Raw genomic sequence first — 19,227 nt, forward strand, 5'->3', positions numbered from 1 at the left:
TGAGGGCCACAACACGATGGCCAAGGGGCGGGTCTTCTGATGCTTTGAGCAGTCTGCTCCTGTTATAACTTGGCAGTAAAACCACCAATGATGGTGTTATAAAATGAGTAAACAACAAAGGTGAAACTCACCGGAATACAAAACTTAGTGGGATCTTTTCAACTTGAGTCTTTCAAAATATAAAATACCTTTAGGACTAACATTTAAATCACTTTAGCAATGCATCTTTCAAATTATGCATTTTTAATATTACATACTTTAACGGACAAGGTAAATTTGTTAATATTTAAATTTCTTAAGAGAAATTAAGAAACACAAAGATTAAGCTAAAGCCACCTTACTTGTTATACTAAAAAAGTCAAAGATGACTTTAAGAAATTATTCTTCGAGTCAATCTTTTGCTAAGGAAGTCTAGTTTGTTTTTTTTTTCACCTGTTCAGTGAGTACAAAGGTTAAGACAAAGTGAAACAAATCACATGACATAACTTTTTTTTTTAATGGTGTAGAAGAAAGACAGCAGATTCCTTACACACCAGTCTCAGAGACAAAAGAAAAAAGGAAAGGTAAGATCCTATATATTTATAGGTTTGGTGATTGTTGTTGAATTTTTTAAAATCATATTTACACTTAAGTCTATATATAAATCTTTGTCTTTAATAAGTGATGAAAGAGCAGAAAATATAATTGTGTTTTCATGACAGCTATCTTAGAAACACAAACCTGGACATGGCCAAAACACCTTTTCCAAATAGAGTAATAACGTAAAGCAAAGTAATTTGGGGGGAGGAAGATTTCATTTAGCCAATCAAGCTTATAAGATCTTTTAATTTTGAAATATATTAATCACAGAGCAATCGGAAGTGACATTAACCTAAAAACAAATTTGTAACATGAAAAAAGACTGGATTATAGGTGATAATTGTTAAAACTGGGTGATGATTCTTTTCCTGAGAGGTTTTTTCCTTGAAATTTTCCATTATAAAACTTTTTAAATTTGAAAAAAATAAAAAGAAAGTTAGTTCTATGAAATTATAAGAGAAAAGTTCTTAATACCTAACTATAAATACATTGAACTCTGGTATAAATATCTAAAATATTTAATGGAAAAACTGTATTACAGTATACACACTTTATTTAACCAAGCCAAAATAACAGTGGTATCTTTTTATTTCACAGTATATAACAGCCATATAAAGTACATGACCAAAAACTCAGAAATTCACACCTGAAACTGTGCTAAGAAGAACATTGTTTCTTTCTTAATATCTACCATTTCCTTTTGTGTAAGTCTCTTTTCCTATAATTAGGGAATAGGCTATATAAAAGAATATTTAATCTTGTAAAACAATTTTTTAAAAACCTGATATTCCATTTGTTCTCTATTTTTTAATCACTTAACTCAAACCAAAATATCATTTCAAAATAAATTTCAAATTGAGAAAAAAATCTAAAGGGAGAAAAAGGCAATAATAACTGTTTCCTTTTAAATCAACTTTTTAAACAGGGTAAACTGACTCAAGAATAATTTCTGCTATCAGCTATTTATTTCATCAATTTGATTTCTTCAAGATAGCCACTGTGTCTGTTTAAGGATTTGTTGGCAAATGTTTCTGTCTAAGGATTTGTCTGTGTAGTGTTGTGACAGTCAACACCAACTCCCTTTATCAGTCTTTTCCCTCTCAAAAGATGTACAAATAAAAGAAAAGCCCCATGGCCCGTGTGGCTCAATCAATGCATTTCATAGCTTTAGACCTACTAATCCTTTAGATTTGTTGACTGTTTTCTTGAACAAAATCTACCTTAAGCTCTGAGTATATGTCTTTTCTAACTCTAAAATTTATCAAATATAAATTTAAAAAGATTCCTTCTTTTTTTTGTGTGTGTGTGTTTTATGGGATTTTTTATTACATAAAGAATTGCTTAAGCTTGTAAACAGACAAGATATGGGTAATTGAATACAGGACTCATGATGTTTAACCAGTGCTCACAACTTTGCAAAATATCACCTTGCTATGTGAATAACCCCCTGGAAAGGAGAACTTACGTAAATGGAGTTCAGTGTCAAATAAATTAAAATTCAGAGCCAAGTTAATCTGACACACTTAATAATATGCATCATTATAGTGGTGCTTGCAAATTAAGAGTAAATGGGAAATGGTTCACTTGGTGATTTTAATTAGCACCTTACAGTCTAATCAAAATGTCTAGGTTTGGCTCGGAAAGAGGTGAGATGAAACATGGTAAAAGATTCCTTTTCTAACCCTTATGATTTTATCCACTTTAGCATGATAGTATAAAGTAGCTGATAAACATAATAAATACATGACAATCCTCAGTCTCCATTTCCACAGTCTCACAATCCTACCTGACCTCCATTACCTCTTCTAGCTGCTTCTATTTCATGTCAACCCTTTTCTTTATAGATTATCTGCTTCCTTTATTCATCATTATCCTATTTATCTCTTAAAAAAAAAAAAACCCGGAACTTCTCCCTTACCTCTATATTACTCACATGGGCATCCTACAAAAACATCACTAAGAATTTCACTACACCATTGAGAAATACCAAAACAACCATTGGAGGTTGCACACTTACTCCAAGAGATCGCTAAACATGGGTACTTAACCTTTTATACATGATTCAGGAATCCCCTTTTGTGGGCAGTGGTCTGGCATAAGTGATAGCTTGAAATCATTTCTGGTTCTAAAAGGGATGCTATTATGATCTACATTCAAATTGCAAAATCTAGGAGAACAGTGGCTTTCCCTTACAATTTTAACTTAGCCGTGGAAAGAAAGAAATTGGAAAGGGAATAAACATAAACAGATCATCAAATTGAAGGCAATGAGGAAGTTAATTAGAATAGACCAGTATTGACATAACAATAAATTCCTCATTGCTAACACGGCAACACACTTTAGTAACTTGAAATGAATCTTGTTAACTGAGTAGTTTCTTACTCCCTGTTCTGAAGGAATAAACTGCCCTAAAAAATCATAAGCAACTAATTATAGTAAGTGCTATAAGAAGGTTCAAAAGACTAAATTTTTAAAAATCACTAAGGATGATAATAACATAACATATTCATATCCTTTCAAACAGCTCATTTGCAGCAGTTTCTTTTTCAAATTAACTAATAGATAATTTTAAAATTAATTTTTATTGGCATATAGTTGCTTTATGCAGCAGCTTCTAACACTGATTTTAAGAAAACAGATAAAAATAAGAAACATTAAGGTCATGAATAAAATGACTAAATGGAAAGTATTTAGTGAGAAGAATTACTGAAATAAACGACAATTTCTAGTTAGGGCATGTTGAATGTACCCACTAACATTAACTCCTGTTCAAAAACCTAATAAAATGAAAATAAAAGGTAATATGAAGTACAGAAACTTATAATGACAAAATGAATAGAAGAGGAAACAGAAATAAAATCTAGAAACTAGAAAGCTAAAAGTTAAGTGGAAACTGACTAGGAAACCAAAATTTTCTGAAGCCAGCAGTGGGGAAAGCTGAGAAGCTACTTGTTTTATACTGCAGAACCCCTAGACGGCTCAGAGATTGGCAGCACCAGGTATTCTGGAAGTAGAAAAGGAGAGGCTGAAACAGCTCAAAGTCTTTCTCCCAGACACTGCCCAGTCAGGTAAAGTTCCCCTCCTACCTAAGCAGAAAAATGAGGTGTTTTTTTTTTTTACTCTGGGGAGAATAAAACTAATGGAATCTGGGCACAAGTGACTGCAGGGATGTTATGTCAAAAGCGGGGAAAATAACATTAAATACTAATTACTGAGCTAAACCCAACTTTTTCACCAGTCACCTCTCAGAATGCTGGCCACTTTGTGTCACCTTTTCAGGCAGTAGATCAGAAAAGTCATTTTGAAGAATCTAAGCAGCCCAAAAGGAACAATCTAAAGATAATGACGTTAGGGATTCCCCAAGAAAAAGCCTATTAAGGTCACTGTATAGTAAAGTCTAAAGTTGTGTAAGAGCTGGGAATTCTCCAGGGGGCAGGCACAGTGTTCAATCCCTGGTCAGGGGGCCAAAGAACCAAAACATAAAACAGGAGCAATACTGTAACAAATCCAATAAGACTTTTAAAATGGTCCACACATCAAGAAAATATTAAAAAAAAAAAAAAAAAAGAACCACACAAATGCAGTTTCCAATCAGTTTTTTCATTTTCCATTCATATATGTAAGTCCTAAACCAAGTATTAGGCAGAGGAACCAGAGATCAAATTGCCAACATCCACTGGATCATAGAAAAAGCAAGAGAGTTCCACAGAAACCTCTATTTCTGCTTTATTGACTATGCCAAAGCCTTTGACTGTGTGGATCACAATAAATTGTGGAAAATTCTGAAAGAGATGGGAATACCAGACTACCTGACCTGCCTCTTGAGAAACCTATATGCAGGTCAGGAAGCAACAGTTAGAACTGGACATGGAACAACAGACTGGTTCCAAATAGGAAAAGGAGTACATCAAGGCTGTATATTGTCACCTGCTTATTGAAGTTATATGCAGAGTACATCATGAGAAACGCTGGGCTGGAAGAAACACAGGCTGGAATCAAGATTGCCAGGAGAAATATCAATAACCTCAGATATGAAGATGACATCACCCTTATGGCAGAAAGTGAAGAGGAACTAAAAAGCTTCTTGATGAAAGTGAAAGAGGAAAGTGGAAAAGTTGGCTTAAAGCTCAACATTCAGAAAACGAAGATCATGGCATCTGGTCCCACCACTTCATGGGAAATAGATGGGGAAACAGTGTCAGCCTTTATTTTTCTGGGCTCCAAAATCACTGCAGATGGTGACTGCAGCCATGAAATTAAAAGACGCTTACTCCTTGGAAGGAAAGTTATGACCAACCTAGATAGCATATTCAAAAGCAGAGACATTACTTTGCTAACAAAGGTCCGTCTAGTCAAGGCTATGGTTTTTCCAGTGGTCGTGTATGGATGTGAAAGTTGGACTGTGAAGAAAGCTGAGTGCCGAAGAATTGATGCTTTTGAATTGTGGTGTTGGAGAAGACTCTTGAGAGTCCCTTGGACTGCAAGGAGATCCAGCCAGTCCATCCTAAAGGAGATCAGTCCTGGGTGTTCTTTGAAAGGACTGATGCTAAAGCTGAAACTCCAATACTTTGGCCACCTCATGAGAAGAGTTGACTCATTGGAAAAGACTGATGCTGGGAGGGATCAGGGGCAGGAGGAAAAGGGGATGACAGAGGATGAGATGGCTGGATGGCATCACTGACTTGATGGACATGAGTCTGTGTGAACTCTGGGAGTTGGTGATGGACAGGGAGGCCTGGCATGCTGCAATTCATGGGTCACAAAGAGTCAGACACGACTGAGTTACTGAACTGAACTGAAACCAAATATTAACAGATATGGGAAGTTTAAAAGAAATCCTCTAATATAAAGGATACTTATTAAAAGAAACTGGAAAACGTGACCTGAAGACACAAAGGCTTTTCAAGGGAAAAAAAAACAAACAAACAAGGGATACAACAAGAAGAAATAAGAAAATATATTCATATGCCAGAATACTACAAAAGAAATTTTCAGAGAATTAAAAATAGCTCTGAGAATTAAGAAGATAACAGGAAAAAGTAAACTTTAATAGAAGAGTTTGAAGATAAAGTTTCAGAAAGCAGAGCAAAAACACACAGAGATGAAATGCAGACAAGTACACATAAAAGATTAGAAAATCATACAAGGAGATCCAATTCCTTTTAGAATTAAAGGAGTTCTAGAAAGGGAGGTAAAATTATCAATATCATCAATGAAATAATTCAGAAAGATTCCCACTGTTTTCCGATTGAAACCACCCACCAAGTACCTATTACATAGACTTTCACAAAATAGACTCTCACAAAGGATCATGAAATTTCAGAATAGCCACATTAACGCTATATTGTACAGCACAGAGAATACAGCCAATATTTTAATAATAACTATCAGTGCAGTATAGTCTTTAAAAATTCTGAATCACTATACAATATACCTCTAACTTCTATAATATTGTTCAGCAACATACTTCAGAAAAAAAGCTTTGGGGTTAAGAACTGGCAAGTTACGTAAAAGGATAAAGAATTAGAATGGCATAGCATCTCATTTCTTAACAGTAAGACAGTCATGGTTGGTTGAATCCACAGAAGTAAAACCTGTGAATACAAAATCAGGCCCTTTGTAATGTATATTCATTACATTACACCATTTTATATAAGGAACTCGAACATCTACAGATTTGGTATCTGCAGGGGCTTCTAGAAACCAATCCCCTGCAGATACCAAGGGATGACTGTACTAGAAATCCGAAGACAACGGGGCAATGCCATCAACCACTTGAGGGAAAATCATTTCCTACTTAGAATTCTAAGAAATCCTACTTAAAATTTCTAGCCAAAATATCTTTCAAGGTCTAAAAAGTATTTCCTCTTAAGGACCTTTTCAGGAAGGAAACTCCATGGGAAAAAGGCAGTAATCCAAAACAAGGCATTCTAGAAAACAGGAATCCAGTAACAAGGGCAAAAGAGAATCTCTACAATGAGGATGGAAGGAGAGTGGAGGTCAATAATTCCATAGAGAGCCTAATGATCAGCTTATCCATATCAGAGCATGGCAGCAGGATCTAGGAGAGACTTTTTCAAGCAAATGAAATAGATTAAAATATCTAATATACGTAAACTATTGAGAGATTTGCTAAGAGTGTTTGTGTATAAATTAAAGGGTGAAAAAACCCTAAGCACAGGAAAAGAAAACAAACACAAGTAACTAGATAAAAAAGTATGCAGGAACAGAATAATAATCCTGTTAACAGGGCTCAGTCTTTGACAGTTTTATACATTCTTGAAGTATAAACTGAGTTATATAAACTGCTGCTGCTGCTGCTAAGTCGCTTCCATCGTCCAACCAAAATGACAATTGACTATGTTTGGACAGTGAAGAGACACTGGATATATATTTGATGCATTGAAGATAAGGAAAGTGAAGAGACAGTAGATATATATTTGATGCACTGAAGATGAAGGTAGTGAGCTATTGGAAAGCAAGCTGAGGACTCTCATCTTCCAAAATGTTAAGTCAAAGGATAATATCAATAGATAATGCCTAAAGTCGAAAAGTGAAGAAGTAGCAATATGAGTATATATTTAAAGATGTATTAATATATACATACATAAGTATATATATCCTTCTAGACTTTCTTTTGTGCATATATATATAAAAATTTTAAAATGCACAACCACCTCAATTGTTTTAAAGTTCCTTTCAATAGATCTAGGAACTAAAAAGATATCCTGAAAATTACTGTCTTTCATTCTCCCCAGGAGCATTTCAGTTTCTAAGATCAGAGTGCAGGGAGGGTGAAGGGATCTTTCCTTGTTTCCTATTTTACATATTTTAAGAAAAAAAGACTTAAAAGGAGTAAAAAGGAAATCAAAATGTCCTCAAAAGACTAATGTTCTAGTCTCCTAACAAGATGTAAACACTCTCTTTTCTATCAGGTTAGCAGTATGAAAACCATGAGCATCACAATCTTGTTTTGGCTGCTCTCCATGCTATTATTATCAGACAAAAGCCAGACTTCTAAAACAGTAAGTTTTTACAATTAAAGCAGTGAAAATATTTTCAAAGGTATATTTTGGGTAAATTTAAACAGTAAAATATTGAAGGCAATATAACCAAAAAAAATCAAACTATCAAAACGAACTCTTTAGTTAGTAGGGCATATTCAAAACATGTGATCTCTGAGCCAGATTGTAAGTGGACAAAAGCAGTCTTCTTTTTATAAAAAACTAAGTTCTTTAAAAGCAAGAAATACATAAAATTTCACTATAAGATCAGAGATTAGTTAAGACATAAAAACACTTTAAAATGTAGAAAACTTTTGTAAAAAACACATTTATGAGGGAAATTATTGTTGTTACATTATGATTATGATTATTATTATTACTATTAGGGGACATTTCAACTGCAAAAACAGTTGAAACAAGAACGATTTCTTTGGATCTATATCCACATAGGCGACACACTTCTTGTCGGCTGACTTTAACACATGGCTCAATTTCTATTACAAGATATTTTCCTTTAAAACACCAAAGTTTGAGCTGTTAACCCTATAGAGTTAGATACCAAATGTTGTTTTTTAATTATTTAATAATCTTAGATATAATGTTGGTAGCTCTGATTTTTTAAAATTACATATTTTTACATTATTTTCTCATTATAAACATCCATCTTGCATACTAAAATACTAAATAAATTAACAGAATTATTTACCATTTATTTCCACATATATAAATGGTGATATATCAATATTCTTTCAATAATAATTATTTACTAACTGTTGGAAGATACCTGTATGACTTCAAAATTTCCTTAATCTTCAACACTCCATCCCAATTTTCAAAAGGAGTATTTGCTTTACCTTTTTACATATTTTAACATCAAAGGATTAGATAGTAAACTTTTTTCCTAAAAGAATTTCCTTCCTATGTCTAAATGCCTAGATATGAAAATTTGGGAAATTTTGTCAATATTTTTCCTTATTAATGCATTTCAAATTTTCTCTTTTTTAGGAAGTCAAATGTAATTCTACTGCAAAGAATTATTCTTTGATTCCAGCAAATATCAGTAAAAATGTTACTATACTTGACCTCAGTTATAATCAAATTACTCTAAATATTACAGACACAAGAGTTCTACAGACATATTTTTTACTCAGTGAGCTCTATTTGGTTGAGAACAAAGTCACTAACCTATTTAATAATAGTTTCAGTAATCTGTCCAATCTAGAAATTTTAAATATCTGTAGAAATTCCATCCACACAATTCAACAGAGTGCCTTTACAGGATTACATAAACTGAAAAAGCTATATCTCTGCCAAAACAAAATAGTTCAACTGAATCCTAAAACATTTTTGCCTCTTAAAAACCTGATACTATTGAATTTGCACGGCAATTTGATAAGCTATTTTGATGTACCACAACTGTTTCATCTGGAATTCATAATTTTGTATGGAAATCCATGGAACTGTTCCTGTAGTCTACTGAATTTGCAAAACTGGTTGAAGACATCGAATGTGACACTAGGTAAGCATTTATAATTTAAATTAGTCAAAACCAAAATGATTGATTTTGGCTTGTGCCACCCTAGAAGTGTTTCTCATTTCATGTCTTAAAGCAGAGGAAACTATTCCTGTTTAATGGAAACAGGAGAAAACACTGAAAAGCAGTTGCTGAATACAAGCTCTCCCTCTGCCTCTCGAGAAAAAAAGAAATAAGAAAAGAAGCTTGAATGTTCCACATATGTAAGATGAAACTCTCACTCTGTATACTGTTTGCACTTCCAACACATAAGACTAATTTTCTTTTACTGTTTTTTAAAAATTTATTTTTAATTGGAGGATAATTGCTTTACAATATTGTGTTGGCTTCTGCCATACAACAGGGTGAATCATCCACAAATACACATACGTCCCCTCCCTCCTCAACCTCCCCCTACCCCCATTCCATCCCACCCCTCTAGGTTGTCACAGAGCACCAGGTTGAGCTCCCTGTGCCCATACAGCAGCTTCCCACTGGCTATCTATTTTACACATGGTGGTGAATATATGTCAGTGCCACTCTCTCGATTTGTCCCACACTCTCCTTCCCCTGCTATGTCTAAAGTCTGTTCTCTATGTCTACGTCTCTATTCCTACCCTGAAAATACCATTTTTCTACATTCTGTATATATGCGTTAATATGTGAAATTTATTTTCCTCTTTCTGACTTACTTCACTCTGTATAAGCTCTAGGTTCATCCACCTCACTAGAACTGACTCAAATGCATTCCTTTTTATGGCTGAGTAATATTCCATTATATATATCTATATATCTATATATCTATAGAGATATATATCTCACAATTTCTTTATCCATTCATCTGCCAATGGACATCTAGGTTGTTTCCATGTCCTAACTATTGTCATTTTTAAAAGTACTTCTTTTCTAAGGATATCCTGTCAGAGAGTAGGTGGAAGTAGGTACCCTAATTTCTAAACTATATACCATGGTCCAGATGTTTACCACAATCTAAATCATAACATCTTTACTTTACTAACACAGACAAACTGAACAATACACAAGAACTAAACTTAAACTGTATTTATAAAATAACTTAATAAACAGAAATAGGCATCTTTCTTCATTTTGTTGTTGCTGCTGCTGCCGCTGCTGCTAAGTCACTTCAGTCATGTCCAACTCTGTGTGACCCCATAGACAGCAGCCCACCAGGCTCCCCCGTCCCTGGGATTCTCTAGGCAAGAACACTGGAGTGGGTTGCCATTTCCTTCTACAATGTATGAAAGTGAAAAATGAAAGTGAAAAGTGAAAGTGAAGTCGCTCAGTTGTCTGACTCTTCGGGACCCCATGGACTGCAGCCTACCAGGCTCCTCCGTCCATGGGATTTTCCAGGCAAGAGTACTGAAGTGGGTGGCCATTGCCTTCTCCACATTTTGTTGCTAGACAAATATAATTAGCTTCTTTCTTACACCTTTAATCACAGATAGATATGTCAAAAAAGTTCCAGATAAAAAATTATAAGATGTTGTTAACCATAATAATTTATTAACCATAATAATCTTATTTTCCATAATAAATCTTATTTTTTTCTATTTTACTAGAAAATGAGAGCATCACCATGTGTAGCTATCCAGATATCCTGAAGTGCTACAATATCAAAACAGTACCTTACAAGGCTGAATGCTACTCAAAATTTCCTTCATCTATAACTGAAGACCTTCACATTCCTTTTCAGTCCATTAGCAATTCAACATTTAATAACTCTTTGAACAACTTGACAAGAAATTCAGGTAATTTGTTTTGAATATTAATATTGCTGAGGATAGCATACTAAATAAACTGAGATAGTTCTCATTTTTCTGCATTTTAAATTTCTTGAAACAGTGTAAAAGAACAATTCCTCCACTCAAGAAATGATTAACAAAATATTGGGTTTCTTAAGTAGGCTCTGCTAGTTATTAGTCAAATGCCATTATGCAAATTATTTTACTTCTCTGAGCCTTGGTATTAACTAGTTAAGTCACAATACTTAACAGGTATAAATCAATAATGTTTCTGAGCGAATGGATAAACAATGCAAAGATAGGTAGTTATTTTGAAAAAAGGTATTCTTGCACCACAATATGAAATATCTTTATTTACTGCAGTTTTAGTAACTTTTGCTTATAGATTATGGATATTTACTTCTAATACCAATATTGGGGAGTTATTAGGACATGTAATTATGATTATTTTATTTTTGTCAATTTAACGAAATTCCTCTCCTACCCTTTCTTTCTCGTTATTCCATTTAAGAACATGAATCTCATGGAAAAAGCTGGGCTTTTCTTGTCGGTGTTGTTGTCGCTGTAGTGATGACTTCACTACTCATTTCAATTGCTATCAAATGTCCAGTATGGTATAATTTTCTGCTTAGTTATAATCATCATCGTCTGGAAGAGCATGAAGCAGAAACCTATGAAGATAGTTTTACTGGAAATCCAAGTTCTCCTTCACAGATACCAGACACAAACTCTGAAGAAACTACAGTAATATTTGATCAACTACATTCATTTGTGGTAGATGATGATGGGTTTATTGAAGACAAATATATAGATACTCACGAATTACGTGAAGAAAATTAATTTCTTTCAATATTTGATTTTTAAAAAAATGTTACCAGCTCACTCACATTTTACGCATGGAAATTTTGATCAATGATATACTGAACTATGGCCAGTAGACCATCATATTAATTGCAACACATAAATATCATAAAATTACACTCTTCTCATTGGCTTTGTGCAAGTAGGTCCAAATACAGTAACTGCCACTCCTTGATACCTAACAGTTAAAATACTAGCATTACTATTCTCAGCAGTATATATGAGACCCAAAATAATAGTAGGAAACAAATCTACATTATTCTTTAATTAAAGATTCTCGTATTAGCCAGATATTTGATGTAACACCTATTAAAGTTTTACTGATTGGAATCAGTAAAGAAATAAAACTTTTGGAATTTTATCATGAGTTGAAGTGAAAAACAGAGATAGTTTAAACTGACAACACACTAAGATTGATTTTATGCCCATAGAATGAATTCATGAAATTGGAAAATGCTTTTTAAATCTTTTTAAATGCTTCCTGAATTGGCACAACAAATTTCTGAAAATTTAGCAGCAATTTAAAGTACAGGCATAACATAAGGCACAATCTCTCGATTTCAGTTATGAAGAAAGACTGTCATCAAAATTAATGTCGCAACTGAATAATATAGTAGCTCCCAAAGTAGAAATTATCTATCTTGTTTTAAAAAATACCTATTCTGCTCCTTTGGGGGACATTTTTATTCAAATGATTCTGTTCTGGAGCTAAGGAATCTTCAGTTAGCCTATGGTTAGTTCTTTGGGATGCTGTAGGCAGAGCCAGTCATGTTTCCAAACTTGTTTTCTAGAACATTAACTTCCAAAGAGACATTACAGGATTTACAGGATGGAGGATTAAAAGATACAAGGTCAAAGTGAAAGTTGCTCAATTGTGTCCAACCCTTTGCAACCCATGGACTATGCTGTCCAAGGAATTCTCCAGGCCAAAATACTGGACTGGGTAGCCGTTCCTTCTCCGGGGGATCTTCCCAACCCAGGGACTGATCCCACGTCTCCCGCATTGCAGGTGGAAACTATTACAGAATTATGAGAAAATACAGGGTTTAAACAAAGTCAAACAAGCTTCTTTACTATAGGACTTATAGTAAGGAAGAACTTTGCTACCCAAGACTTTACTAAGCTAAACTGCTTTCTGCTCTTCAAGAGCATAATATTAAGAATTTGCCAAATTTCTTGACAACAAAACCTTTTCTTTGATGCATGGCTACTAACAGGTCATAGCACAATAATGGTCCAAAGAACACTGGCTTTGAAACTATTACAAGAAAAGTCTAAAGTGAATTATTATTTGCTAATTCTTTATCATCAATTGGCTATAATTATAACAAATTAATGTAAATAGTGGCACTAAAAACTGTAAAAAAAATCCATCATTTTTACTTTTCATATGTGGAGAAATTTAGTATACAGTATTTATCTATATATATTAGAAAAAAATTTCTAAAACACAAATATATTTACGGATTAAATAATATGGTGTTTTAGAGTTTCTTCATTATACAAGAGAACAGCATCCAGTGGTGTACATGGAGCAGGGTTGGATAAAAGTTGATGGAGATGGGTGCTTAGGAGTATGTTATTTTATTTTTGTGTATGTTCAAATTTCTCTGTAACGTAAAGTTTCTAAACTGTGTATAACTGATAGTTCCTTACAAAAAAGAGACTAAAAATAATGTAGATGTACATTATTTTCTAACAATAGTCATTTTTAAGGTTATGTAGACAGTAAATTCAGTTCAAATGTGTACTGAGGAAAATAAAAATTGTTTAGGATGATACACTCTGTGAAATAAAATAACTGAATCATTTGTAATGCATATTTGCTTGTATTTATAGGAACATGTTTTCAATAAAGGATACAAATGCTTTATGTGTAGTATTTCCCAATAGATAACATAAATTATATAAATGTTATAATTTTAAATCTCAATTATAAGAGTGAGATAACTATATAAACATAAGGCATCTTTTTCTACTAACCTATCATTTTACCAAATATCATTTCCTAATTTAAGAGGCAAATGTTCATATTTTATAAATATAGTAAAAATGAAATATAACTATGAAAAATATCAAAGACTACATCAAATCTCTTATATTCAAAAGACTCATAATTAAATATTGGGTATTCAATAGATAACTGATTAAACAAAGAAAAATAAATGGGTTTAAAATTATAATTATGTATATTTTTAAGGGATAACTGATTTTGGCTAATACCAAACCAGAAAAGTATAGACATTAGAAATGGAAGAAAATCAGTTCAAGTAGGTGTGTGAAACTGAATTAAAGCCAGATACCATAGTAACATATTGAGTCTATATACTATAACCACTTTATAAGTAGGTGTTCCATAATAAAACGTATGGTCTCATGCCACAGTAAATGGTGGTACTAAAAGAGAAGAGAAAGAAAACATAGGTTTTTTTATACCTGCTTTCTCAAAGTATGGCATTTCCTGCTCCCTTTAAATGTATAGGATAACATAAGGTAAATTCTTGCATTATTAAAATGTTGGCCATCTGATTGAACACATGAAATAAATCTATCCTCCTGGTACATATAAAAATAAACTTTACAAAAATAATTTGTCTTTAATTTAAAATTCCTCTTAAAGGGTCAGGAGACCCTATCTCACTCAGCCTTAGTTACAATAGATATTAAGTTTTGAAACTGCTAACATTTTCAGAACAAAGTACCATATTTTAAGAACATTTTCCTTAATCAATGAACCAAAAAGACATAGAAACCTACATCATCATTAAATTTATAATCTGTGAGTTATCTTTTTGGATAAAATATCTATAAAACATATACATATAACATTTACAAATCTGACAGGTGCATTACATAGGTTTGTGGATAAATGAAAAAATAAACGAGGACTAAATGTTCTAATGCTTTCTTGGAGTTGAAGCTTCAATACTTTGGCCACCTGATGTGAAGAACTGACTCACTGGAAAAGACCCTGATGCTGGGAAAGATTAAAGGCAGGAGGAGAAGGAGACGACAGAGGATGAGAGGGTTGGATGGCATCACCGACTTGATGGACATGAGTTTGAGCAAGCTCCAGGAGTTGGTGATAGACAGGGAGGTCCACTGTGCTGCAGTCCATGGGGTTGCAAAGAGTCGGACATGACTGAGTGACTGAACTGAACTGAAATGTTCAAACTATATAAGGTTCTCAGTGGGTTATAGTTTATTATATCTTATTTTTTAGATACCTAAGAAAGTATTTTATATGTAGTAAATCATGAATATTTGTTAACTGGTCTAAAACCAGAGCAACAAAAAAAGTTTTCAAGTATGTGTCTGGTTACCACGAATAAGGGATTTTCTTTGTAAAAGGGAAGAGACTTCCAGTATATTTGTAATTTAAGATAGCACTTTATAGGAGCAGCAAATGATAGACAGGGGAAAGAGATTTCTTTGTTTTTAATGAAAAGAAAATGACCTTCCTTTACCTTTCAAATAATTCATCCTTATATTTTAACATCCTATTTTTCATCAAGTATTTACTGTACATGCGGAGGTAATATGACAGTATTTTTGATGTTATAGAATTTTGGTTATTTGGGTTAATTATTATCCTTGCTCTCAAGGAAATTAATAAGTTTATGGAACAAAATGTGTACAGTGTTTGTACAAAATAGCTCATCTTCTGTTTGCACTGCTTTAGACAATACTTAAAGTCAAAAAGTCAATAAAGAATAATTATGTTAACTACTGATAATGTCTGGATATTTGTATCCCTCCAAGATTCATATGTTGAACCAAAGGTAATGGTGTAAAGGTTGAGAGGTGATTAGGTCATGAGGGTACAGTCCTCATGAACGGGATTAGTAAGTACCCCTTATAAGAGATCCCAAAGAGCTTCCTTGCTCTGTCTACCATGTGATGATATCACAAGAAGGTATGAACCAGTAAGAGGGTCTTCACCATAACAGGACTATACTGCTGCCTTGATCTTGGACATCCCAGCCTTCAGAACCCTGAGCAATACATTCCTGTTGTTTATAAGTTACCAAGTCTATGATATTTTGTTACAGTGGCCCAAATGGACTAAGGTCACTATATAACTTCCACTATCTTTGTAGGCATTACTGTCACTGCCACATTTACCTTATCATCAAAGTCAAAGCTACTTGGGAGCTTCCCAGGTGGCTCAGTAGTAAAGAATCTGCCTGCCAATGCAGGAGACCTGGGTTCAATCTCTGATTTGCGAAGATCCCACATGCCATACAGCAAATAAGCCCACGCACCACAACTATTGAGCCTGTGCTCTAGAACCTAAAAGCAACAATTACTGAGCCCAAGTGCCACGACTACTGAAGCCTGCATGCCATAGAGCCTGTGTTCCCCAATAAGAGAAGCCACCACATGAGAAGCACAACTAGGGAGCACCCCTCATTTGCTGCAACTGGACAAATGTCCACACAGCAACAAAGACTCAGGACAGCCAAAAATAAATAAAATTATTGGAAAAAAAAAAAAGATTTAGAAACAAAAGTTACCTGGTATTTGGTCTTTAACCAGGTTATATACATAAAGATGCACATACAACCTACATCTATAAAGCAGATTACTAATATAACAATTAATTATCAATTAGTAAGTGAATAATAAAATAACATAAATAGCCCATGGAATAATAAAGTGCATTTCATTAGGCTGGGGTTTAAATCTCATAATTTGAATTAGTTAAGAAGTTCAAGTTAAAATTGCAAATGGTAGAGATGTTCTTATCCACCTTAGATTTAAAACTCAGGGAGGTAGAAATTTTATCTAAATGAAGACAACAGATACATTAACAATGTAGTCTGTATTGCAAATATTCAACATTTTAAAATTTAAAAATGCAACAGGGAAAAACAATGAACAAAACTATAAAGAAATAAATGGTTCAGAAGTTAAACTACCTATACAGGTCACTTATAAATCTGTTTGATTTCTAAATGGATTGTACTCACGCTTGTCTTTCGGTGAATATAATATCCATACTTTGTGTTTCTCGATCATTTTGAGCTTTAAGCTGAAAAAAGAGTTAACTGAAAAGTTAGTGATAAAAAATTACCATTAAGCCAAACTATCTCTTTAAAGCTCATTCTGATTATGAAATCAATTAGAGATTATAAAAATAATCCTAATGCCACAGGCAAAGTTTTAAAAAATGCATATGCTTTATTTAACAAACCACTACCAACACCAAATACAAAGAAACACTCTTTTTCACAGGCATTATAATCTCACACCAAAAATATTCATTGTTTACTGACCTGTTAAGTAATCTAATGTAAACTTTACTTATGTAAACAGAATTTCAAGATTTCATTATGTGTTCAATAGTTGATTAGTATAATATGTCAAATCTAGACCCAACACAAGTTTTATTCTTAAATCATTCAGGATTTTACCTGAGTACTCCTATTTGACTCAACCTGCGCACAGTCAGTCTAGACTTTGGATAAAGTGTCTGTCTATAATGCAGGAGACCCAGGTTCAAGCCCTGGGTTGGGAAGACCCCCTGGAGAAGGAAATGGCAGTCCACTCCAGTACTATTGCCTGGAAAACCCCATGGACAGAGGAGCCTAGTAGGCTACAGTCTATGGGGTGGCAAAGAGTCGGACACAACTGAGCGACTTCACTTTCACTTTCTTTCTCATAACTATAAGAACACAAAGTTTTCACTGTTTATATTTGGCATTAAAAATACAGTTTTTAAATTGAGAATTCTCCTGTGTTTTAAAGTTAAGAAGTTAAGAACTTTACTACATTATTATTGCTTTTGTACTTATTTGCTCAGTCGTGTCCAACTCTGCGATCCCATGGACTGTAGCCCACCAGGCTACTCTGTCCATGGGGACTCGCCAGGGAAGAATACTGGAGTGGATTGCCATGCCCTCCTCCAGGGGATCTTCCCAACTCAGGGATCAAACCCAGGTCTCCCACATCGCCGGCGGGTTCTTTACCAGCTGAGCTACCAGAGAAGCCCCAAAACTTAGAAGAGTCATTTTATAAATCCTATACTTTTATAGTCTTTGTATAAATAAACAATAAACTATATAAATTTTATTTTCTTCCAAATATTTATAATCAATTAAGCTATTATAATTTTATTATTTTCTACCAAATACTCGTTAAGAACACTGAATACAATTTCTCATTTACTAATCAAAAGTACTGTTATGTCTGGCATCATATGGCCATTATTCATTTTCTCCTTTTCTAATACAACTCTTCACTGAGTACTCAGCTCCATGTGCACAAATATTAAACCAGAAGGATTGCAAACTAATTTATATACAAGGATATATGGATGGGACTCCCTAACTAATACTGAATGAGAGACCAGTTCGAACACAGCCTTGTAGAAAGACACTAAAGCATCCACTTGAGAGTGTCAACTAACAGGAAGAAATTTTAAAAGAGCAACTAAGGGAACTCAAATATAACAGTAGTATTTAGGATCAGAGTAATACCTATCTTCATGGTACATAAGGTTTTATCAAGTTACTTCCAGATATAAATGCTTTATTTTAGAGGCTATGTAGACCAACTGCTTATAAATTTTCTTACCATGTTGTAATCATTCATTACTTCTTCCATTTCAGTATTGGTATTAAGTTTATCTGCCAACTAAAAACCAAAGTGCAAAAAGAAAATTCTATTAGTCTTCATAAATTCTATAATCCATAATATAGGTATTCAATCTTACAAATAAGTAGTTATTTAAGTATTACTACTTCCAAAACAAAACAAATATTGAGCTACTTAAATAAGCACATTCTATGCATTAGGGCAATCAACAAACTACATTTTTAGGAAGGAAAAGCAAGCAGTAAAGAACTATTCTTCCTGCAGATAGTACCTCAAAGAGCTTTGCCTTCTCTGAAGAGATGTCTAAGCTTATAAAGAAGGATGTTGAGAAGACAAAATTTGGGGGAAGATCTTTCTCCTTTATTTCCCCAGGGGGAAGAAATGTTAATGGATTTACAAATTTATACCACTGAAAATGTAAAATGATTTAATCTTTTAAAAATTATAAAAAAATTAAATTGAAAAAAAATCTACAGGGCAAGGCACAAACAGAACACTTCAAACAGAAGCCTACTTCAAAAAGTCAGGCAAAAAAAAAGTTAGGCAGTGACAGCAACAGCAAATGTATTTATCTACTTACCTTGTGCCAAACCTTGTTCTGAGCCTATTATATGTATTGTTTCACTTAATTATCACAAGTACACTATGAAGTAGATATTATTATCCACATTTTGCAGATACGAAAATTTAGCAAGTTGTCCAAGCAGAATTTGAACAGGAAGGCTACTAAAAGCAAACTACCTGGATGTAATTGACTCTGAGACTAAACTTTCCTAATGTAATATATATTACTATATATAACATTTTCAATTGTGATATGGATAAGTGCTCTTGTTATTGTTCAGTTGTGTCTGACTCTTTGCGACACCATGGACTGCAGAATGCCAGGATTCCCTGGCATTTACCA

At 33.6% G+C, this 19,227-nt stretch overlaps 2 protein-coding genes across 7 annotated transcripts in view; one reads left to right on the forward strand and one right to left on the reverse strand.

Annotated features, from left to right (window-relative positions):
- The window catches only part of IFT74 (intraflagellar transport 74), a 93,396-nt gene that overhangs the window by 59,347 nt on the left and 14,822 nt on the right, over positions 1 to 19,227 (reverse strand). For all 3 annotated transcript variants that reach the window (XM_070794188.1, XM_019965864.2, XM_070794189.1), the window contains 2 exons: positions 18,300 to 18,359; positions 16,694 to 16,755 (listed from right to left, as the gene is read on the reverse strand). In XM_070794188.1, coding sequence (XP_070650289.1) covers positions 16,694 to 16,755; positions 18,300 to 18,359 — 122 coding nt within the window. The remainder of the gene's footprint in view (positions 1 to 16,693; positions 16,756 to 18,299; positions 18,360 to 19,227) is intronic.
- LRRC19 (leucine rich repeat containing 19) lies at positions 340 to 13,591 on the forward strand. 4 transcript variants are annotated; one of them, XM_070794196.1, is made up of 7 exons: positions 458 to 563; positions 1,177 to 1,283; positions 3,545 to 3,647; positions 7,515 to 7,604; positions 8,589 to 9,102; positions 10,677 to 10,865; positions 11,371 to 13,591. In XM_070794196.1, exons 4-7 carry the CDS (start codon positions 7,524 to 7,526, stop codon positions 11,697 to 11,699), a joined length of 1,113 nt encoding a protein of 370 aa, XP_070650297.1. In that variant the 5' UTR covers positions 458 to 563; positions 1,177 to 1,283; positions 3,545 to 3,647; positions 7,515 to 7,523; the 3' UTR covers positions 11,700 to 13,591. The 4 variants fall into 4 exon arrangements, with proteins under 4 accessions (XP_070650298.1, XP_019821426.1, XP_070650297.1 ...); XM_070794197.1 differs by lacking the exon at positions 1,177 to 1,283 and having other exon boundaries at positions 340 to 563; XM_019965866.2 differs by lacking the exon at positions 3,545 to 3,647.

The sequence above is a fragment of the Bos indicus genome, chromosome 8 (assembly GCF_029378745.1).
Source record: "Bos indicus isolate NIAB-ARS_2022 breed Sahiwal x Tharparkar chromosome 8, NIAB-ARS_B.indTharparkar_mat_pri_1.0, whole genome shotgun sequence".
NCBI classification, from domain to species: Eukaryota; Metazoa; Chordata; class Mammalia; order Artiodactyla; family Bovidae; genus Bos; species Bos indicus.

Coding starts and splice junctions, on each gene's coding strand:
- LRRC19 (XM_070794197.1), top strand. CDS start 7,524: ATGAAAACCATGAGCATCACAATCTTGTTTTGGCTGCTCTCCATGCTA. Junction 7,605..8,588: donor AAAGCCAGACTTCTAAAACA/GTAAGTTTTTAC, acceptor TCTCTTTTTTAG/GAAGTCAAATGTAATTCTAC. Junction 10,866..11,370: donor CAACTTGACAAGAAATTCAG/GTAATTTGTTTT, acceptor ATTCCATTTAAG/AACATGAATCTCATGGAAAA.